The sequence below is a fragment of the Aethina tumida genome, chromosome 1 (assembly GCF_024364675.1).
Source record: "Aethina tumida isolate Nest 87 chromosome 1, icAetTumi1.1, whole genome shotgun sequence".
Lineage (NCBI taxonomy): Eukaryota > Metazoa > Arthropoda > Insecta > Coleoptera > Nitidulidae > Aethina > Aethina tumida.
This window is the reverse complement of record NC_065435.1, coordinates 71,569,843-71,593,361: the sequence shown is the minus strand read 5'-3', so window position 1 is coordinate 71,593,361 and position 23,519 is coordinate 71,569,843. Positions and strand designations below refer to the sequence as shown.

The 23,519-nt window shown below is 32.5% G+C and overlaps 3 protein-coding genes across 4 annotated transcripts; 1 reads left to right on the top strand and 2 right to left on the bottom strand.

Annotated features, from left to right (window-relative positions):
* Nucleotides 1-4,420: 4,420 nt before the first annotated feature.
* LOC109598037 (G1/S-specific cyclin-E1) lies at nucleotides 4,421-9,031 on the top strand. The gene is made up of 3 exons (XM_020013846.2): nucleotides 4,421-4,443; nucleotides 4,764-5,076; nucleotides 6,814-9,031. The coding sequence occupies exon 3, from the start codon at nucleotides 6,885-6,887 to the stop codon at nucleotides 8,559-8,561; it is 1,677 nt and encodes a 558-aa protein (XP_019869405.1). The 5' UTR covers nucleotides 4,421-4,443; nucleotides 4,764-5,076; nucleotides 6,814-6,884; the 3' UTR covers nucleotides 8,562-9,031.
* Nucleotides 9,032-9,218: 187 nt separating this feature from the next.
* Nucleotides 9,219-23,519, bottom strand: LOC109598021 (glutathione hydrolase 1 proenzyme-like). 2 transcript variants are annotated; one of them, XM_049961607.1, is made up of 10 exons: nucleotides 23,365-23,519; nucleotides 21,455-21,548; nucleotides 18,124-18,357; nucleotides 11,038-11,258; nucleotides 10,796-10,985; nucleotides 10,547-10,744; nucleotides 10,247-10,496; nucleotides 10,006-10,196; nucleotides 9,711-9,951; nucleotides 9,219-9,659 (listed from the first exon to the last, which is right to left on the bottom strand). In XM_049961607.1, the coding sequence occupies exons 2-10, from the start codon at nucleotides 21,505-21,507 to the stop codon at nucleotides 9,405-9,407; spliced, it is 1,833 nt and encodes a 610-aa protein (XP_049817564.1). In that variant the 5' UTR covers nucleotides 21,508-21,548; nucleotides 23,365-23,519; the 3' UTR covers nucleotides 9,219-9,404. The 2 variants fall into 2 exon arrangements, with proteins under 2 accessions (XP_049817564.1, XP_049817563.1); XM_049961606.1 differs by lacking the exons at nucleotides 21,455-21,548; nucleotides 23,365-23,519 and adding an exon at nucleotides 20,025-20,189.
* LOC109606198 (uncharacterized) lies at nucleotides 15,928-16,468 on the bottom strand. Its single transcript, XM_020022758.2, has one exon. The coding sequence runs from the start codon at nucleotides 16,408-16,410 to the stop codon at nucleotides 16,213-16,215; it is 198 nt and encodes a 65-aa protein (XP_019878317.1). The 5' UTR covers nucleotides 16,411-16,468; the 3' UTR covers nucleotides 15,928-16,212.

Sequence of the window (23,519 nt, the reverse complement as noted above, 5' to 3'; positions counted from 1 at the left end):
ATTGTTAGAGTTCAATTTAAAATTCAATTCTTGTATGTTTGGAGATATTTTCCATACACAGAAATTTTTTAAAACTTAATTTTGATTCAAATGAATCAGTTGATTTTTACTAGCATGTTATTTAATACTAGCTTTATCGACGTGTTTATAATAAACATTGTCACATCTAAGATCATATAATTAATCCAAAATTTATTTATTTAAATAAAAATATTGTGATGGTGTGTGTAACACACTTCGTCAGGCAGAAATAAATTTTTTGAGACAATTGACATTCAAAAACTATTCTACCATGTTACCGTTTTATTTATTTTATTAAGGGCCAAAATATTTATACCCTCCAGCGCTTCAAATGATTTCTGGTTAACGAAGACTTCGGACAAACACTGCTATACAACCGGATAATAATGCTTATAGGCAACCAAAAAACCGAAACGGCGATATTCGCATAATTTATAGCTGGTGATTATATGGTGGTGACCGAATCGGTAAATAATGAAACACAAATCACGTTTGAATGAAGATAAGAGTTCTCATTCAAAAAATGTTTCTGGTATTTTGGAAACGGAGGAGGATATTTATTATATTTGTCCAAATTTTGATGAGGCAAAAGATTTAATCACTGAGTTAAGAACAATGTATTCTTTTCACCAATTTATTAAAAATGTTTAATATGTTAAATTTTGTCAATTACTCTAATGCTAAATCAAGTGATATACAAGTCACAAAATTAATTCATCACATTTCAAATTTTGTTATTGATATAAATCATTTCAAAAATAGTATAGTCCTTATTGTTACAAAAATTAATAAAACATGTTCAGGATAAAGTTTACATGGAAGAAATTGTAAAATTTATTGTTGTTTGCCAGAATAATTTAAAAAAAATTTAGAATCTGCCGATATTAATGAAAAAATAAAAGAATATATTGATTATACTAGCATATTATAATATTAACAAAAGAAGACAACAATTATGTAAGAATTGGTGTATTTAAAAGACCCGACGGAGGATATGTTTTTGAAATTAAATCATTACAAAATAATAGAACCGACGTTAAAAATATTGGAAATTAAAGAATTGGAATTACATATTAATTATACAATTAAAAAGGTTAACAATAAACAGAAACAGTAACAAATATTGGAAATTATATTAAGAACTACTACAGTAGTTTTGAAAAAGAAATTGAAATATTTAATAATTTAAATATTTATAAATATTAAATATTTCAAATTAGCACATGCAAATATCCAAACTAAAAATTTCAAATTTAGACAACTTTTTTAAAAAATTAATAAATTTTAAAGACAACAACAATATTTTAATAAACGACCGATTCATAAACGATTTATTAAAGTGGAAATCAAAATTATTAACAATCCAAAAATTTGTTACTACTACAAATTTACATTTACAAAACGGAATAAAATCTTTACATGTCCATCTCGAAAATCTAGTAAAGGTTTATCAATATTTTATTGCTTTAAATGGCAAATTACCTAAATATTCGCTTGTGTATCCAAATTTAAACTGTTTTATAAATTATTACTCTGACGTGCCCCGTTCTGTTGATGATACCACCAAAATATTGCTACAACTTCTTAATGTAACTTAATCGTAACATTAGTGCTACATTTAGCCAATATGAAGACCTTATGCAATATAATAAATATAGTAAAATCGTATGAAATTATAGATAATACAAAATCAGTGTATGGAAGTATCTTACGTTGTCATACCATCAAACTGGGTGCCATTTATTTTTTCAATAAAATAATCAATAAAATCAAGTGTTTATATGCGACGCATAAAATTTTCACCTAGTTGGAAAGTTGTCTCTGTGATCAGGTCATGAAAAATTCGGACGCCCAGGAAGACCTAGCCAATCAGGAGGTGCATTATTTGGATTTGCACGTGTACTCAAGGGAGAACTCTACATAAGTACCAATGGTGACAAAGGGAAAAAGGGGAGGATGGTCAAAGCGACGAAGCAGAGGAGTCGTGATAGAAGAGATGGTGGTGTAGGCGGCTATTCAGGTTCTATGGGTTACGTCACAATATGCTCATCCAATTATAAATATAAGATAACTTATAAATCTCCCTCTCGAACTGTTGATGGTTTAGGAGGATAAGATGGTACTTTACTTTACAGTCATCCTAATGGTATAAAAGATATGAAAATATTACAATCAGTTGAACAAAAACTTAGAAAACTAAACTAGTGGAAGGGGGGATGGCAATGCTAAAGGTTAGATGAAACCAAATCCGAAAATTCAGAAGTTACTAAAATATTTACTATAAAACCTATGTAATTCCACAACTGTTTATTCAATATATATGACTTTTTACTTTTTATGGGCCAGTTATCTAACTGTTGGTTTCAATATTACAATTCAATGTATATAATGGTAGACTTCTAAAATTCTGAATTTCTGTCATATTAAATAACAAATCAGTTATCAATTTTACCCTTTTTTAAATATATACTATATCAAACTAATATTTTATTAAATAATACAAGTATTGCCGATAAAGAGCTTTTAAAATTTTTGTACACATCAGTACACAGTAACCTCTGGATTATTAAAATAATATCAATCGTTACTTAGTAATTGATATTCATGAATTCACTTCGAATAGATGCAACGGCTTTAAATTTTCTTGACCAATTTGATGGTAGTAGCTGGTGGACTGTTGTCAGCAAGAATTCCAGTAGCTTGGGATTCAGTTGATCGGTTTCAAACAGACAACTTCAAAAAGAAATTCTAAGTAACATATTAGCTGATGCAATGAAGTTATTTGATACAAATACACGATATAAAGTTTTCAAGAAATTAAAAGAAGACTTTAGATCAATTAGATGTATATGAAGTCAATTCTGTAAACATATTACATTTAATTAAAATGGGAATAAAGGTAATAAATAATAATTTCAACATAAATGATTGTTTATGTGCAGTTTTCCATTTCAAATAAGTTCAACATATGAATTATAACATTTTGATTCTACAAATATAACACACACTGTAGTGACGTGAAAAATAAAATACAAAATATGGAATCTGAACTAATAAAATCTTTTCTACTATACTAAACAAAGATCTTGCTAACTTTAGGTTTAAGAAACATTCATGGCCTTTTTATTTAGGAAAAAAGTCTTATTCAAATATTTTATATGATATAATGAATGGTAAACCAGTCACACTTTTTGCTGACATCAAAAAAAGATATAATGGTAATGGGGTGAAATTTGTATTATCGAATTGCAGAATGAATTCAAGGATGTTCTTAAAAAGCTTGTGTAGTGTTAACTCATTTTGGAAATTCTTATTATAAATGTGGATTTAAAATTTACATTATTAAGCATGAGAAACAAAAAATTATTTCCAGCTATGAACGAACTTCGTCAGGAAAAACAAAAAAGGCGAATTTAATTTATTATAAATTAGCACAACATGATAACATACTGAGTCCGTATGCTTTATGGACCATTCATTTAAAATCTGATGATTTTAATTGAATGGAGTATAACAAATATGGGTTTAGTATGGAGTGGCCAGTTTGTTGACAGAAGTTAATATGTGTGAATATGATCATTTAGACCGTTACTTTCACACATACAACAACAATAAGTAATGATTTTGAAGAAACCTTTCATAGAAAAACTAAACATTTCATTGATATTGAACCAATAATCAGCATCACCAAATCGTAAATCATCTTTTATCTTAATAACATCTGATTTAGCAGTCATAAATACATTTGATCCGTTTCATAAGTTACCGCATTGGTTTTACCATAATTTTGAACAGTTTGTAAAAGTAATGCTTCTGATAAGGAATATGCTCAAAATCTTGCTTACAGGTATTACAAACATTAATTATTTCATATAAAATGTATGTACATACGTAACATATGTTATTAATAAAGAATATTGTTATATTATTACATTATTATTGTAGGTGTAACTATATTGATTTTTTGTCATGTTAAGCGTAGTAGAGGCGCACATATAAATAAATATTTTTGAAAAATAATACTTATTTTTTTATTTTAGTTTACCTTTTTACTGATTATAGCGCCATCTTTTCTAAAAATTTGACTTCATCCTAATTTGAACATCATAAAAAAGATATTTTATTTACTAAGGCTGACACTTTACGCCATTGGATACATGAACAAAATAATACAAGATCTCTAAATAAATTTGTGGGGGTAAAATTTAAGAAAAATCCTAGTTACCAACACCACGTAAAAATTCCTAGATATCCCGCCTATTGTGTCTATGACGTTTCGCAACTCCCGCCTATTTAAAAACAATTCCCGCCACAACGACCGAAATTGCGCGCCTAACTTCTGCGTTGTTATTAACCATCAGCTGTGAAAACATATGATATTATGCAATAAAAAGCTAGTACAAATCTCAACAAAACCTTCATGTAAGTAAAAAAACTTATGTTCATAATTAAAATAAAACTTCATATAGTATTAACAACTCTGGAAATTTTATTCGCGCGGTTGTTTTTGAGTCTATTGGCGGCAAAGTTGTAACTCACAAGTCAATGACATTGGTTAGACGATTGTAGGTATTAGGCCACCCAAATTACATCTAACTAAATTTCTATATATTTAGAATATTTTGTACTTTATTATGCAAAAAATATTATAATTAAGCCTTATTATAAAGAATTTGGTACATACGTTTTTGTTTAATTAATATCTTAGCCGTTTAATAGTTTGTTTTTGTTGTGTCAAGTAGCATGAAGTTAGCCACGCTTCCCGGTTGCGCGGGGTATCGTACATGTCAGATGGTTTAGCGGTAAAATGAAAACCATTGACTTCACTTGTGGCGGGACGAATGACGATTGGGACTGAAGTGCGCCAGTTTTTTCCTGTGTTTCGTGTCAGTTTCTTGCACGGGAACGTTCCAAAATTAACCTCAACCATTATTTAATACACGCATTGATTGAATTCGATTCTACGTTGGTTTTTTGGACGAAAATCGACTTAACCTGCTGCTTGAACATCGTGTTAAGTCTAGATAAGGCCGAATTATCGGAGAAAATTAAATGGTAAGTGGTGTAATTTTGCTTCATTAACGTTCTGTTAGGTGTATTTTATTGAGATTTTGCAATAATTTCGTATCTCCTTTGAATATTAGAAGTACACGAGGGCTTCAAGTACGTAACGTTTTCTACCTGGAGAGGGTTGGTTTTGTCCAGGTAGATTGCTTCGAAACAAAATTTTTCGATCCCTGTTGTTAAAATTTATTATTTTACTCTTATTTACTGTATCATGTGAAGTTCATAATTAGATCAAGCGAGTTTTTTAATTTGAACCACCCACTGTTTGGGGGGTAAAATCTATTGTGTCAGACAATACAAACATTAACTCCCTATAACATAGTTATAACAGTATTTTTTTAATTGTGGAAGACATTTAAAATTGGCCATTTAAATTATTAAATACCCTGGCGGTGCTTTAAATGGACACACATGATAAGAATGTATAAATATTAACTCACGATAAATGAATCCACATGAATTGTTTATTTAGTGTTGCACAAGGTATTGGGCAAAAAAACCTTTGTAAACTTTGAGGTATGTGTATGTAAATTCTTGATTAAAAAAATTGATTACGCATCGATTTAAATGTGTTTCTAGTGCAATGTCTGGGTTTTACTGCGGTGTTGACTATTTACTTTATATAAAGAGCGGTTTAAGAATAATCTCTTCAAAAACTCTTTGTTTTAGTAGATTGATTATATTAAATTTAATATTTATTAAAAGAAAAAATGACAAGTTATCCATTAAAAATTTAAGTAGATATTCCGGAATAAAATAAATGCTCACCCATGTATAAATATATATATATATATATATATATATATATATATATATATATATATATATATATATATATATATATATATATATATATATATATATATATATATATATATATAAATCAATTTAATCTTAATACTTTTAATAATCTTTTTTCTTTGAAATACCAAATGTGTAAACCAAAACATTCTACGAAGAAACAACTAACTTCAATAACGGTACTATATATATATATTTTTAACATTCCAAATTAGATTATATCCTTCAAGTACAATTTATTAAAATTAATGATAGCGGGAGTTGAGAGTATGAATGTCTATTTACATTTGCAATTTCATCTAACAACATAATTTAAATTAATAATAGTTTTTAGACTGAAAGATTTGGGTCAATGACCTTATGAACTGTATTTGTTCAATAGATCCCATTATTATTAATAATATTAAGTATAAACTTTTAAATAAATAATTTCAACGAATGATGAAATATGAATGATTGAAATAACCATAAATTTAAATTGACAAGACTAAACAATAATTTTCTTTGATGGGAGCTCAGTTAACACATTTATTTTAGTCAATCATTGTTTGTGTAATATCAGTTTAAATAAATTTTAATTCGTTTGTTTTAAATGTCTAGATTTATGTTTCCAGATTTTTTTTAAATTAATTTATTACAAATAGATAATGATTTACTTAGTATTAAACTTATTGGTTTTGGAGCATTTAAATAATATAAAAAACACTGCTTTGTAAATGTAATGTAAAAATTTTATTTTAATATTTCTTAAGATTATAAATATTATTACTATTAATATTCAATTGAATTAAAAATTAATCTATTATTTATTTAACTAATTTTAAAATGTCATATAAATCGAACGATAAATCATAAACCGTCTGTTAGGCAACAAATGACCTAAATAATCTGAACACGTCAAACTAATCTACATTCTTATTTCAGATAAGACTCGCTGTACAGCAACGAAAAGACTGATTACACCCCCAATTAATTTATTCTTCAAAATCGCAAAAATGAGCGAACATAAGCAGGAATGCGAAGATTCGTCGAGAAACAAAGATGGAAACCAATACATGGACAGCGAATACGGCGACACGAACAAGATGTCATTCCAGGAGTTGCTTAAGATGCACACGAAACAAACAGTTTGGGGTTTTAAATTCGGTGAGGAAGTGATGGCGAACACGAAGTTCCGCGACAAGTCGATCCAGGAGAAGAAGAAGGACGAGGGGGAGCAGAAGGAGTTCACGTTGGAATCGCAAGACATGGAAGACAAAGATGAGCCTGGACCGTCAAAAATCACGGAACAGAAAACGCCACACTCGCGGACGAGAGCTTCGGTCAGTAGGAGCAGCAAAAGGAAGAGCACCAGACAAAATGACTTCGTGTCTCCGCAGAAGACTCGCAGGGCGCCTTTGCCTTTGATGAACTGGGCAGATAGTAAAGAGGTGTGGCTGTTTATGGTGTACAAGGAAGAGGCGTCGTTGAATCTACGCAATCCTAGGTTGTTTGAAGACTTCTCCAATTTCATGCCGCGCATGAGAGCGATTCTTCTCGACTGGGTTATGGAGGTCTGCGAGGTTTACCATCTGCGGAGGGTCACCTATTATTTAAGTGTCGATTATTTCGATCGGTTCTTGTCAATCCGACCGGACGTTCCTAAGAACCAACTCCAGTTAGTTGGGGTTACTTGTTTGTTCTTGGCTTCTAAACTAGAGGAGATCTACCCGCCAAAACTAACTGAATTCTCGTATGTGTGCGACGGAGCGTGCAGTCCAGAAGAAATTTTAGCTTGTGAACTGTTAATTTTGAACAGCTTAGGATGGGATTTGAACATAATGACACCTAGTGATTGGCTGAACCTTTACATGCAAATACATTTCCAAGCCCCCAATGTTACAAGGCAAAAATTACACATAGACATCAACAAACAGTTCCTATTTCCACAGTATTCAGGATATCAATTTACTAGAGCATCACAGTTATTAGATATGTTCTCTTTAGATCCGGGATTTTTGAAATTTAGTTACAGCACGTTAGCTGCTGCCGCAATGTATTTTATGTATGGCAAAAAAGCTGCTCTGTCAGCCTCAGGCTTGACGTGGAAACAATTACAACCTTGTGCTGAGTACATGGCTGTTTTCTACCATGTAATAAGAGATTCTTGCGACCCAAAATTAATCTCTTGTAAAGGGGAAATAGCAGCAGAAGAAGCAGCAAACAGAACATTAGCAAACATACGTTTCAACGTGAAGAACTTGGTAAAGGATGAGAATCATTCGTTGCAGACTCATGTAGTTAACATGGACTATTTCGAGAAATCGGCGATTATTAGGCTGGAACAAATGGGTTTAAAGGTGGAGAAGACGTATGTGAAAAAAAGGAAGTCGCAAAAGAATGACGATAACGAAAAGGAAGATATTGACGATATTAATGAAAAGGACTACGTTGAAGTGTGCATGTACGATGTTGAAAAAATGGGATGTGAGGCCACGTCATTAAATGAAGAAAACTTGAATCTTATTTCATCGAGTTCGGATGCCGATTTGGTTGTTTCCGATGACAAAGCTGTTTTAACTTTCGATGAGATTCTGGAAGGTATCGTCAAATGCAACAAAAAAAATATACCTGTACAACTTCAAACTAGTAGGGAAATGTTAGAAGAAGACTCTGATCGACATCAGTACTAGATTGTAGTTAGCTTTTAAAGACAAATTCTTTAACAATGTGATTTTTCTTTTGGTTTATTTGTTAAGAGAACTGATTAAGTTAAAATGATATTCAAATTTTATTTAAATCTATAAAGGGAACAGTTGTAGATACTTGGTGATTTTATTTTAATTTTAGGTATTTACTTGTGAGGTATAAACATTTCACATTATAGATATTAAATTTTTCGTTGAAATGTTGACCACTATTTTATAGTTATGTTAATTTTTGGTATAATGCCCCGTGTATTTATTTTCTCCGTTTTGTAATCGATGACAATATGCATTTTTTAATGCAGAAGATTTTTAAGTGTAAATATTTATTTTAAGTAGAAAAATGTGATCTCCGTTTTCGTTAAGAATAAATGTATCTAGTATATTTATGTTCTAAACCACTGATTTTTGTATTAATTATGTAAAGATATTTTTGAATAAAGAAATTTTTTAACTAACTTATTTTTGGTGTTCAAAAGATACTTCTTCTCTAATTAGTCGTTTATTTCCAACGAATAGTTTCGGCCATGAACTATCCTTAGGGATTACTTCAATTTCCTTTAAATAAAGGATTCTTAACAACAGTCTCACTAACACAACAGCAAATTCTTGGTTGTTTTTCTAAATTATGAAAACAACACGAAGTGGACATAAATAAAATTTTATTCTATGTAAAAATATCTTACAATAGTAATATGACACAATTAGGTAACAAAAACGTTTGCCCAAAATACGCATGAACATTTATGTATACGACAATAGCATACCGTGACTTTTATTTTATAAAACATTTTGCGTATATACAATCTTCATTAATTACTATTTAATTATCTATATGCCAAAAACTTCACCGCCCTTTCGATGATCTGCATTTCCAGTTATTTTTTTATCCTTTAAAAGTCCACAGACGATTGAGCTAAACGGTTCTCGTTTCAAATGATGTCCAATCTTCTGCAATCCTTCTATTTCTTGTTGCAAAAATCCATATTCATATGATCCTTCTTTTGGAAACACTTGATGATGTAATCTGGGCGCATCAACCGCTTCTTTTATGTTCTCTCCAAACCACAATGTTCTCATTATTACCTACAAACCAAAAACTGCATATTTGACGTCGTTAAAAATTATAGTAATTACCTGAGCTATGGCTGTTGTAATTTTTGTGCCACCTGAAGCTCCAACAACTAATCTAACATCACCATTTTGCCTTACTAAAATTGAAGGCGTCATGGAGGACAGCGGGGCCTTTCCTGGTTTCATCGCGTTATTGGGAGAACCGGGTAATCCAAAGTAGTTTGTAATGTTAGGAAATGAAAAGTCGTCCATCACACTATTGTAAATTATTCCTGTATGGTTGGAAACTATACCAGAACCGTAACTGAAACATCCAACAGGAATGAAGACATTTTTACACAATTATTTTAAAACTTACTAAATATTAACAGAGCTCGTGACAGATACAGCATCACCATTTGGTGCTATAACAGACATGTGGGAAGTACCATGATCTTCCTTTTGATAATAGATAGCTCCATAGTATTTTGGGTCGTCTGAAGTAAAGTTGTCCTTAATTTTCATTCTAATACTGTCCGCATATTCAGTAGAAGTCAAATTGTGTATCAACTAAAACAATACATTTTCAGTTTAAGTTTTAAAGTTTAAATAGCTCTTACCTCTGTGACGTTTACGAAACTCATGTCACCAAGTTCAGTCCTTTTGGCATATGCATATTTAAAGGCTTCAATTATCCGGTGATATGTAAGGATGCGGTTGTCCAATTCGTCAATGCTTGTTTGATTAAAGTTATATCCGTCGAGAATTTTCAGAATAAAGGCTAACAACAATCCAGAACCTGGTGGTGGTGCCGAATACAGAGTATCCCCGTTGCGCAATTCTACGTTTATGGGAGTTTGCCATTCAGGTCTAAAATGAATCACTGTTGGTTGCCTATGTTGTTATGTATGTACACTTACTCGTAATCATAAAGATCTTCTTCGACTATTTTGCTTCCAGCTTCTTGTAAATCTTGTAGGAAACCTTTGGATAAGGAGCCATTATAAAGAGCATTGCCATCGGTTTCAGCTATAATTTTATACGTCTCACATAGTTTTTTGGGTGATATCGTGTCACCGATTTTTTTCATTGTTCCATCTTCGTTGAACAGCCACTCTCTGAAAAAATAAGAATATACCAAGGCTTATTATAACTAAAGGATTAGTTACCTGATAATGGGATTATTGCCGGCCAACTTATTGTTAACCAAAGTGTTATGTTGATGCGCCGTCATGTTGTATCCTTTTAGACAAAGATCCACCGTTGGCTGTACGACTTGTTTCCAGGATAACTTTCCGAATCTCTTGTGCGCCTCCCAATAACCTCGTAACTCGCCAGGGACGCCAATGGATAACGGACCTAAACACTAGCATTACTCAAATTATAATACGAGGAAAAATGACGGACAAACCAGTTTGAGATTTCTTTGGATCATCGTTGTAATCCTCGTTTTTTGCGAACATTGGGGCTTTTTCTCTAGCGTTCAGGGAGTAGGCTTTTTTATCTTCTCTAGTGTAAATAGTCATCAGGAAACCACCACCCAATCCCATGCTCTGCATTGTCACCATTCCGTTGCAGAATAATGTTGCGATGGTCGCATCCATAGCCGAACCATTCTGTTTGAAGATATTACTAAAAATTTAACACTTGTGTTATTTATAAAAATAATCAAAAAATTTTAATTGTTATGTATTTCAAAAATTGTAGGGAAGGTGGTAAAGTTTCAACTAATGTAGTGTCGCCTATATAAATATATGTTAGCTTACGTCATCACCTTCACCGATGGACCGATGCGACGTGCTCACATCTATTTAGACTAGTTTTGTTTTATAAGCAAATCTGAAGTATTTGTTTACATTTAATATTCGGGGCAGTTCTTAAGAAAGAACCAGGCAGTCAAGCTTTAGATGTCGAGGGTTAAAGTACGTTTGTTGTAATAAAGCGTATTATTGTGAATTTAGTGTTTTAATCAAACTAAAAAGACAGATTAACAGTCGCTAATCTATCATCAGAAGTGGGATATCTTCTCGTGAATTATTTCCGGAAGAAAGGACCTAAAAAAAAAATAAATTTTTTTTTGTGTTTCTTTGTGAACGAACAATGGCAGACAATAGTGAAAAACGCGACCGCGCAGTGAGTCCGAACGTTGTGAACATTACCGAAAGTGTATCGGAGACGGACAATAATATGGCGTTGTTATTTAAAATGCAGCAAGAAAATAACAACAGTTTCCAAAAACAAATCATGGAAATTTTGTCGACAATGGCCAACGCCCAAACTACTCAAGCAACATTGAGGGTGACTGCGCAGACGCAACCTGTTTCCGCTTCAGTATCAGAAGGTGTAAGTGCCGCGGCGGCGCAGTTTCGACTTGCAAGTTTTGACCCAGATGATACACCGTTTACTATGGTTGAGTGGATGGATGATGTTACTAGGATCCAACAGGAGCTGGAAATATCCGATACTCTTATTGTTTTAAAAGCTGGTCATGCTTTACGAGGACGTGCAGCACGCTTTTATCAACATTGGAAACCTATTATTAGAGATTGGGCTTCTTTTCGACGAGATTTTGAAATTGCGTTTCCTGAGTTAGGTACTCCTGCTACTCGTATCAGAAATTGTTTAGCAATTAAGAGTTCAAGTTTTGATTCACTAGTAGAATACGGTAACGCCAAATTAACAGCAATTAGAAGATTTTATTCAGACTTTCCATGGAATGTTGTGTTAAGTCTTGTTGAATACGATATTCAAAACACAGAAGTGAAAAATCGAATCTCCTTGCTAGCTCCTACATGTGATTCTGAACTATTAAAACTGTTGGCTACCTGTGATGCGAATAAATTGAACGCTGGTGTGCGAGAGCGTGAATTGTCACGAAAACGACCGTATAGCTTTCGTGATCAGCGTTCGTTTCAAGGAAACTGCAGAAGATGTCAACGCTATGGACATAAAGCAGTGGATTGCAAAAATGCGGAAAAAGTACAGAATATGTCGGAAAAGGTACAGCCGGGTCCTTCTGGAGTACATCAAAGAAATTTTTCGTCTGGCAACAACACCTCAGCAAATAAGTTTTGTAACATCTGTAGAATGAATGGCCATTCAGAAGATACATGCTATAGTAAAAAACAATGACATGAGGCATCAAAACGAGTGCTCCTGGCAAAAAACACTCGTTTTATCCGTTCATTTCCATCAGCTACGGTTACTAACAATTCCATGATCAGTTCAATAGCATACTTAGTAGACACAGGTGCAGATGTCTCAATACTTCACGAAAAAATAGCGAAAGCCTTAGACTCGCAAATTCAACCGGATTGCCAAATACTGTCTGGTGTAGGAAATTGTGTTATGAAGCCTCTGGGTCGCAGTAGTGTTGTGATGTGTACACCAACCATGACATTAGAAATTGATTTTCTAATTGTGCCAGATGGATCAATTCCGGGATGTGATGTTGACGCTTTAATTGGACTTGATGTTTTAAAACGACCAGGTATTAAAATTGAATTTAATGCAAACAGTGTAGACATTGTATATGATCATAGTGATAGGCAACGAATTTGTGCTATATACGCGTTTGAAGAAAATGACTTAAATTTGTCAGGACTGGACGAGTGGGTTATTAAGGAAATAAAAACAATAATCCAAAATGGAATAAGTCAAACACCGGCCGCAGTAACAACAAACAAGTTAAGAATAACATTACGTGATCTACAGCCAGTGGCCTATAAACCCCGTCATTTGTCATATGGCGAAAGATTACAAGTGAAACAAATAATAAAAGAACAAATTGAGAGTGGAATAATACGACAAAGTGAATCTCCTTATGCAAGCCCAATAGTCCTTGTCAAAAAGAAAAACGGAGACACAAGATTATGTGTAGATTATCGTGACGTAAATAAAAAAATATTACGTAATAATTATCCTATACCACGGATACAAGATCAGATTGACGCCCTTGCCAAAGCTGTATATTTTTGTACTCTTGATATGAAATCGGGATTTCACTAAGTTGAAATAGAAGAGAATTCAAAACATATAACTGCTTTTGTGACACCAGATGGACTTTACGAGTACAATCGAATGCCGTTTGGTTTTATAAACTCCCCATCGTGTTATCAAAGTGCCATCGATAAAGCCCTTGGACCACTTAAAGACGATATTGCGTTTGTTTACGTTGATGATGTGTTGTGCCCCTCTCGAACCATTCAAGAAGGTCTTAAGAACTTAAGAAAGGTCATTGACGCCCTTTCGAAGGCCGGATTTGTTTTAAACATAAAAAAATGTAACTTTTTCCAAACATCTGTGGAATATTTGGGTGTTGTGATCGAAAACGGTACGGTAAAACCTAGTTCGCGAAAAGTTGACGCGCTCGCTCAAACATCAGCTCCTAAAGATGTAAAAGGTGTTCGTCAATTATTAGGACTGGCTGGATACTTTAGACGTTTCGTGAAAAACTTTGCAACTTTGACAGCACCGATATCTGCACTGTTACGTAAGGGAAAAACTTTTGAGTGGACAAGTGAATGTGAAAATGTGCGATTGGATTTAGTGAAACGATTGACTTCTTATCCGATTTTGAACATTTTTGATCTGGAATTGTCAACCGAACTACATACAGAAGCAAGTTCGTTAGGATTAGATGTCGCTGTTAGCTGTCGAATAGAGGAAAGTTGAAACCAAAGTATCACGGACCCTTTGAGGTAACGCATTGTTTACCTAATGAGAGGTACGCACTCCGAAGGATTGGCAGCCGAGGTAGAACTACAATAGCAGCGCATGAACAGTTACGAACCTGGCCAGATACAGAAATTCTATAAGGTATGATGGATATAGATTTATTTAATAAGATTGTGAATGTGTGTAAAGGTCCCTGCTTAGTAGGCTGTTTAAGGTCCCTGTGTATCAGGCTATATGTGAAGGTCCCTGCTTAGTAGGCTATGATTAAGGTCCCTGCTCGGCAGGCTATTTTTAAGGTCCCTGCGTCGCAGGCTATGTTTGAGGTCCCTACTTTGCAGGCTATGTTTAAGGTCCCTACTTTGCAGGCTATGTTTAAAGGTCCCTGCTCGGCAGGCTATTTTTAAGGTCCCTGCTCTGCAGGCTTAGATTGTTGTGTTCTGGGTCTGTGAGACAAGCGGGTAATAGACCTGGTAGTGGTTGAACCGCCTCTGAGCTCCTGGCTAGAATATGGTATCTTTTGATAGCACTTGAGAGTCATGGGTGTAACAGACCTGTTGATGGTTGAGCCGCCTCTGAGCTTCTAGTGGTTGTTAACTGTGCCACATAACAGTCTATTTTGTTAAATGAAATAAGGTTTAGACTTAGTTCTTCGAATATATTTTGAGCTTGTACTGCTGTTATAATGTTTACAGATTACCGGTGTCAGGTGAATCTTTGCAAAACTGTGGAAGGGTCGAGGACGCCCCACATGTCAGGAAGGCCGTGTTAGCTTACGTCATCACCTTCACCGATGGACCGATGCGACGTGCTCACATCTATTTAGACTAGTTTTGTTTTATAAGCAAATCTGAAGTATTTGTTTACATTTAATATTCGGGGCAGTTCTTAAGAAAGAACCAGGCAGTCAAGCTTTAGATGTCGAGGGTTAAAGTACGTTTGTTGTAATAAAGCGTATTATTGTGAATTTAGTGTTTTAATCAAACTAAAAAGACAGATTAACAGTCGCTAATCTATCATATATATGAACTATTAGTAACAAATTATAGAAACAAAAGCAAATTTAGGTATGATTTATTACATGTTAATAGATGAATAGAAAAATAACAAACATAAAACAAAAAATACTTAATTTTACTGAAAAATATATGTAAAAATATATAATTGAAATAGATAAAATTTAATAATAAACAACGGAAATAATTATAAATTATAGATATTAATATCAATTTTGTGTTACAATAGAAAATAAAGATTATCAGAAAATTGAATGTTAAAAATAAATATAAAATATTGGTTCCAATTTTAAAATTAGTTTGGACAATTTTGGAACATTACCAGAATTATAGATCTACATGTAATTTGTGGCAGAATATACATTTACAAAAATGTATGTGTTATTAGAACACGGAAATTGTGTTATACTTAGATTTTAAAGTAGAAAGGCACTCCTGTACCCACTGATATTTATGATGCTAAAAAGTAACAACAATAAATGAATATTAATAGCTCAAGCAAACATAACAAAAACAACCTTGAACGACGTAATCTTTCACGTCTATTTACAAACAAGTTTTGCAAGCAGCCAGCCCGAAAATATCCGAACAAAGAGTAATAATAAAACGCATTTTATAAATAATAATTTATTTTGTACAGATTAACTGTATTAACTAAATACAAAACAATATTTTATCCAATAACTGAATACCACAGAAATGCGAATGTCACCTTGTTTGGCGAGGTCGCGGATTTGCGACCGCAATTGACGGTGTTCTGGTCACAAGAAGGTTTAGGTGAGCACAATAATAATAATTAATAGTAATAAAAATCACAGTCCTTAAAAAAAACAGTCGAAAACGTCTACAGTTCTTCCTTAAAACTGGAAGAACGCCACACGAACAAAGAGGACCATTCAGTGTTTCCCCTTCTTGTTTGTTTCGGTGTTCATGAGTTTGGTAAGGATCTTCCTGGAGTGTCCACAAGGATCGTTGTGGTTGGTGTGTTCGCTTACTTCTTTCTTTGTACGCTGTTTACCGCTGTGTCCACTGTAAATCTGCTTGTCGTACATGAAGTTGTAATGTTCGTACTCGTCGAAATGGCTCTCAGACATTTTTCAAATATGTTGGTTTACACAACTAAATTCAACTCGTTAACTCGAATAGATCGACTATGCACTTGCGGAAGGCGTGGAGGCTTTTATAGTCGGGGGAACTTTGGACATGCGTGTTTTCAAGTCTTCTAGAACGTTAAAAGCGAAGATGGGGAACTGTTTAAATTATGATCGGGTTTTCGTTGTCTGGCACACAAAAAAGTAACACAAAACTTGTCTCGAAGACACTTTTCAAAATCACAATTTTACGGCGAGTATTTTTTTATAATTTTGAGATTATAATGTAATTTTCTAACGATATGTTGCTACTGTTTAAAAGTTTATGGATTCATACATTATTCATGTTGGAGAGTTAATTGTTTGATAATGAAGTCAAAGGCTTTACAAATAATGGCTTTATTTCTCAGCTTGCCATGATTTACTATATTTTCAACTAAAAACTGTATAAAAATACAAAATTTTAATAAATATTTTATTTATTTCGTTTAAAATATTGATGCTAAATTGTTGAAAACAAAAAATAAATTATATAAGAAAACTGTGATTAAATTAAAAAGTAAATAATATTTATTACTATTACGGTTGAAATATAATTTTGTTTTATCGTTCAATTTGATAAAATATTACTAGTTAGTAAATAATACATTATTTAAAAATTATAATTAATTAAATTAATATTTAAACGTTTTTTAGAGTTGTATTTGTGGATACTTAAAATAAAATAACTCACTGAATTCAGCATTTTCGAGTTGTTATAAAATTTTTAGAGAAAATATTGTTTTTAACTAATTTTATCGCATTTTCATTTAATATTTTCACATAATTCGTACCTATAAAGCTCTTTATTTGTCGAATATAGTTTTAAGTCTTTAAATCTATAAAATTATCAAAAAACATGTTTACTTCGTGACACCAATGAAATATTTAATTTTTGTTTAAGATTAGTAAGTAGGTAATTTACTATTAGATAATATTTTCATCTGCTATCGGTGTTTATTTTTACAAGGATGTTTACAAATACTCTTGAAGGCCAACTGAGGATAGATCTTTACGATTTTAATATCGCATATCAGGAAAACAGTAAAACTTAGTATTAACAAATATAAAAATTTCAAATTCAATAAATTACATCAACAGGATTATTTATTGATGATCGTGTTTTTGCACTTGTTTTGCTGCAATTATTTGTTGACACGTATAAAAAGGTGCTGAATCGGTTAAAATGTTGTAAACAGTAAAATTTACCAATGCTGTTATTTACTGATAAGTTGGAAAACTTAAGGTCACTGCAAATGTTTCACACGTTTCCTACGTGCATTTATTACGTAACGTTTTTTGCGTCTCAATTTAATTCTATATCTGGCTTAAAAAGTAAATAGATCACAAGGTAGCAATGCTACTCTGGTGCAATTCGAAGATCAAGTCTTCACCGCCGAATATTATGGAATTAAGTGCAAGTGAAATTCACAATCCGGTTCTAAACAAGAACTGATTACTTTCTACATACGACACATTAAATCAAACACCAACACCTAGAAGCAAATTCTCTTCGACAAACACAGAAGCGATATTTCTAACCTTCATTATCTAGACCGGGTAAACGACATTGTCCAATAACATCAATTAAAGCTAGAAACGCTTCATTGTTACGACTTTAACCTCCGGACGAATCGGACAATTAAATCCTCAAGGATCAAGAATCAATTTACTTACCTTCCGATCTCAGCGCAGGGTATGCTGTCGGCGCAAACCGTGGCCGATTCCAGGATATGCAGTTTCGAAGCGCTCGGTGGTAACCGTTTCGTTGGATTCGGGGGTTTCAGTTCCGTATCCGAAATTGATTGTGGTTTAGACGATGGTATGACCCCAGTTGCTAGCAGGATTACCAGTACCACGATGATTATTGCTATAACCCCGATTAGCACCCATTTTTTCTTAACCGCTGGTCTAGAAACAAAAGGAAATCTATAAGGAATACGTGGGAAGACAAGCATTTTGTCATTTTGTTTGTTTACTTCATCTAACATCTAAGGTGAAGGTTGACGGTTCCATTCATGCGAGAACCAGTCGAGTTGCTAGGAAGCGTTTTTTCCTACAAGAATTGGTTCATCAAACTTTTGCAAAACTGGTTTGCGACCTATACATCACGACAGATGTACCGTTCTTATGTACTTACTTTGGGGTTTGTAATGTTTTAGCTCAAGGACAGATTTTTGTTTACGTGATCTGTTTTATTAATTAAGATAAAGGAGAGATAATTTGTTTTGGTTGATCTAATAGATTCTAGAGTTTTGTACATAAAAATAAATGTTCAAGCACGAACTGTTCTGTATGGTAGATACCTTATCAGGTCTGAAATTGTTTTTATTATGATAATACATATTTGAATCGAACTGCGTTCTACTTTCAGATACTAACAATGAGTCATAAATTTATATTAATGACAATTTCACATTCAAAATTTTATCTAAAGTCATATCATTTAAAATATAAATGAAGAAAATAATATATTTCTGGAATAATCATTAAAATTGCATTCAATTAAGTGCTTGTTGACAAAATCATTGAGAACTTGACAGACACATATAAGATTAAATTTCATCTTATTCTAACAAATAAAAGTGAAACTTCATTGTACATTAATAATTTCTAAATCATATAATTAAAATCGCTAATTGAGAAATTACCAGCTGAAGCAACCTCAATAATATTTATTAGTCAGTCTTGTTATTTGAGTTTTGAAAGAAGAGCTAGCTACTAATGAATACTGGAAATCCGAGTTGGACTACATTTAAAAAAGAAATATCTATTATTATCTCTTCCGCATACGATTTTAGACCTGTTCTATTTTATTATTATTCGTGTAACCAGAACGTCTAAATAAATTTACATATTGCTTTCAATTCTGAATGTATTAATGAAAAATAAAGGAGTTTTAATATTTGTTGGGTATATTTTTTATAAACAGATTTTAAAGTGTTTTTGTCTATTACACTCAATACATTGATAATATCTATTGTTAGAATGTAGAACAAAATTTATATAATATTTTTTATAAAATTGTTATTGCGTTCCCCATTTATTACCAATAAATATCGTTTGTTCGCATAAAACTGTAAGTTACAGTACATTTTTTCCATTGTATTCTTATTTTTGTACAACGCTTCAAGATATTAATGTTTATTTTACAGTTTAAACACTATAAAAACAGATTTTAAGTATAGGCCGTAATTTTGTTATAAAAACATTAATGTCCGCTATTATAATTTCAAAATTAACACAATAAAATCTTTATAATAATGTTACAAAGTAACTGGTTAATAATTTACCAATAGAACATGTTTATTGCGGTGATGAAACGTCTAGTTGTTGTGCAGACTACACAAAATATAAATAAATAAAACCGTTATTATTTAAAATAGAAACACAGTGGAGGTAGTAAACCCATGAATAATGAAACATGAAAAAATAATCATCCGCAACACCGACTCCATCTACAGAAGAATAGCCAAACTACCGACGACCGCAGGGGAGTGTCCTGTCGTGAGCACGTGCTTTTGCTTAAAAATTTAAACAAATTACATCACCCGATTGTGAAAAACCGCCCAACTCACAGGAAGAGATCCTTTATCCGATGGTCGACTATCAAGAAACCGGTGTCGTCCGGTTCCTCCTGCATGACGGCGGTCCTGCAACGACGTCGCGTCAAACCGCGCACTACAGGGGGATTCACCAATAATTTTTGGTCGACCATTGCGAAACGGACGCGATTAACATGATCGAGATCGGGATATCGCGGTGGTTACATCGTGACCGGCTTCCGTAGGGCTAATGTCAACGGGGTTGCGATCGATGCGGGGTTCGTGCGCATGATCCAGTAAGCGCGGGGATGAAAAATTTTAAAATACGTACCTTGAATAAGATTTGTGCGAGTCGTTGAAAACGTATTTGTAAATTCTTTTGCGATTTCCGTTGGATTTTGGCAAAACGTAGTCTTGTTCACACATTTTTTGTAATTCTGATACAAATGCGACTAACTGATGGTTAAAAAGAATTGCTTGTCAGCAATTTGCTAATTAACACCAGTTTGGGTCAAACGTAAAAACCAGTACTTAGCGAATTTCCAATCGGTTCACGTGCACTTTATTATACAGTTGGACTATTGCATTTAATTATTGCACAATTATTTTTCTTGTTATCGCTGAAATTGTCAAGTGATGAGTTGTAGGAATTCAATTGATTGTCTAGGTAACTATAAATATCTTGTTTGTCTTTCAGAAACGATAATAAAGAAATCGAAGTTACTTATGTGCCTTTCAGTACTCTCAATGAATTAGTTCACCTCACTGTTCTACATATTTTTACAGTGTAGGCATAATTTTTACATAATCTTTAGATAACAATTTTCTCGATAAGGTGATAAATCTGTCCAAGTTGTTTTTTAAAAATGTTTTATTAAACAGTGGTTTCAAGCAATTACGCAAATTATTATGCTGTTCAACGGTATGGAAAGTCCTATTTTTATTATTTAGCTTTGCGAATTTTTATTGTAAAATTGTTACGTGGCGGATTAAGGAAGTAGTACTATTAAAAGATATCGTTAATTGATACTTTGTTTTGTGCTAATCGTATTAACTACCAGAAGTATCTAGAATATATATGTACTACGTTTCTTTTTTAGAAAGTTTCCATGTAATAGAAAGAAAGTAATAGGGTAATGTATAATATAAATCAATTATACTTATTAGTATGTAACACATTTATGAAAATGACTTTTTAGTATCAAAACAAAGTAATAAATTTAATAAAATACACTAACAAACCCATTTCAAATGTCAGATTTGTTTACATACAATAAACTTCTATATTCCTGTTTTTGGTAACAACTTTATTTGTCATAATTGCGCTTCCTGTTAATACTTTGTTCCGTCACAGTTTTAAGACATATTTTAAAATAACATGAATGTTTACTGTACGGCATATCCAGAAAATTTAAATTTTGTAAATTAACGTAATAAAGTAAAAATTAAAATTCAGTACTTACATTCTTTTTCTTCCAACTGTTCCATCGACAACATTGAGTGATGTGATCGTCATGATGAGTTCGGAAGGCTGATTTCGAGCCTCAAGCGGTTACACTGGAACATGGGTCAAAAATGAGCACGATCATTGTCTATGTCAACGTCTCGTACCACAAATTGGTTAATTGCCGTAACTAACCAATTATTCACTATGAAAAATTTCGACTAGAACATGTGTTTTGTTACATGGTTTATTTGGCATTCATTTGAATTTGATAAATTTCGGCCTTGGTTAAACTTATTTTTGCACAATTCTTAAATATTGACCATTTCCATGAACACATTATTTCCACGGATTATTTACGACTTCGTAATCAATCTCGGAAACCGAATACAAATTTTTATCGTGGTTTTTTGGGTTATAATGTCACTGAATATATCAAATTTGCATTTGGCTAGTCTATTATCTAAAGTGTATGCGTAGCTAGCGTCATATTTATTATTTAGAAATAATCGCTCTATAATAAAATATATCAACAGTTTACAATGATTCATAATTTACTGTCTATTTTTATAGACTACGATTTTATCCAAACTAATAGATGATTAATGATTGAAATAATTTAACTTAACCCAACCTATACAAATAAATATATTATTATAATATATTTAATATAATTATTATATAATTTTAATTTCACAAGTCGAAACTTTTTTATTGAAAATTCGATTTAAATGAATTATATCTTAAACGATGTAGAAAATAAGGCGAATTAATTACATATTTTTTATAATAAGTTACTTAGTTTAAAACAATGGCTATAAATTAAATTTCATGAAAAATAGCACATTTTAATACGCCTGTGACAAAATTAAAAATTGCATTATTCCTAAAAAATTATGTATTCATCTCAACTAATCTAAGTAAATCATTGAATAAAATGTAAAAATGGATACATTTTCATAATCAGTTTAGTGCTCGTTAAAATATCTTCAAAAATGTTTATGTATATAAATTTGTGCGTCTAGTTGCAATTAAACCAACTGAGATAACTAATTTTGCATTTTGTTCAATGATTCATTAGAAACGTGTGAATTTTAGTTCTGACTCAAATTTATTAATTTTGAAAAATACGAAATGAAATATCATAGTTTTTTATAAATAATCATAATCAATTTCTTATTTTTGTGACTATAAAAACGATATAATTGATAACTACCAGGTTATAGAGAAATCTTTTAAACTCTTTGTTAATTGAATTATAATAGGAATGTTTCGATCTTAAATAGGCCACACTGTAGGTATTACAATTAAATTAGAAATATTTGAATTTGTATAAAACATGTTCCATGTATATATTAAATAATCAGGGTTCAATAAACTTTGAAAATTGTTAAAGAGTTCCAAACTATTTAGCGTACACTACATAATTCTAATTTATTTATTTGTTCCAATAATATAATAATATAATATAATTTTTTTTAACTGAATGTTTTCTAATAACTCAAACGTGCGAAAATCAAGTTTCCATCTTTATCGAGCATCGAACATATTTAACCGCGCCTCAAATTGAAAAATTGGATGTAAACTTGAAACAAATGTCCAAACAGTGTGATATAATAATGAAAAATCCAGGATCAACGTGCCGTGCAACAAAATAGAAAGCAACGTTCCAATTAAATTCGAGCGCGGCTGAAATGCGAGTGCGTCGCCGACAATTTGACCGCATCCGAAGAACCGAAAAGACTTTCACAACGCCAGTCTACGGTTATCTACAAAAGCCGTCGCGATTTTCAACGGCAACATCCACCGAAACCGCCTCGAAAAACTAACCTTTCACCTTTACATTTGGGAGTCGCGACTCGCGAGTTCAGTGCGGAAACGGACGCAGGGGATGCACAGCGCACGTGAACAAGATGATTGGGTACGTACCGAAAATAATACTGCATGGATTGTGGCACAGAAACGCACACGCGGACGGTAGGGCACCGAAGTGGAGGCACACCTGAATATCGGAACACGTGGATTTATTTTGCCGTGGCGACGCAAGAGAGGTTCGTCGTGCCTGACCTAACCGACTGGCTTTG

Excerpts from the sequence above, each read along its gene's own strand:
- LOC109606198 (XM_020022758.2), bottom strand. The coding sequence starts at position 16,410 with ATGTCTGAGAGCCATTTCGACGAGTACGAACATTACAACTTCATGTAC.
- LOC109598037 (XM_020013846.2), top strand. The coding sequence starts at position 6,885 with ATGAGCGAACATAAGCAGGAATGCGAAGATTCGTCGAGAAACAAAGAT.
- LOC109598021 (XM_049961606.1), bottom strand. The coding sequence starts at position 20,164 with ATGGTCGACCAAAAATTATTGGTGAATCCCCCTGTAGTGCGCGGTTTG. Across the intron at positions 10,497-10,546 it reads GAAGATCTTTATGATTACGA|ACCTGAATGGCAAACTCCCA; the intron begins GTAAGTGTACAT and ends GATTCATTTTAG. Across the intron at positions 9,660-9,710 it reads TTACAACAGCCATAGCTCAG|GTAATAATGAGAACATTGTG; the intron begins GTAATTACTATA and ends TTTGGTTTGTAG.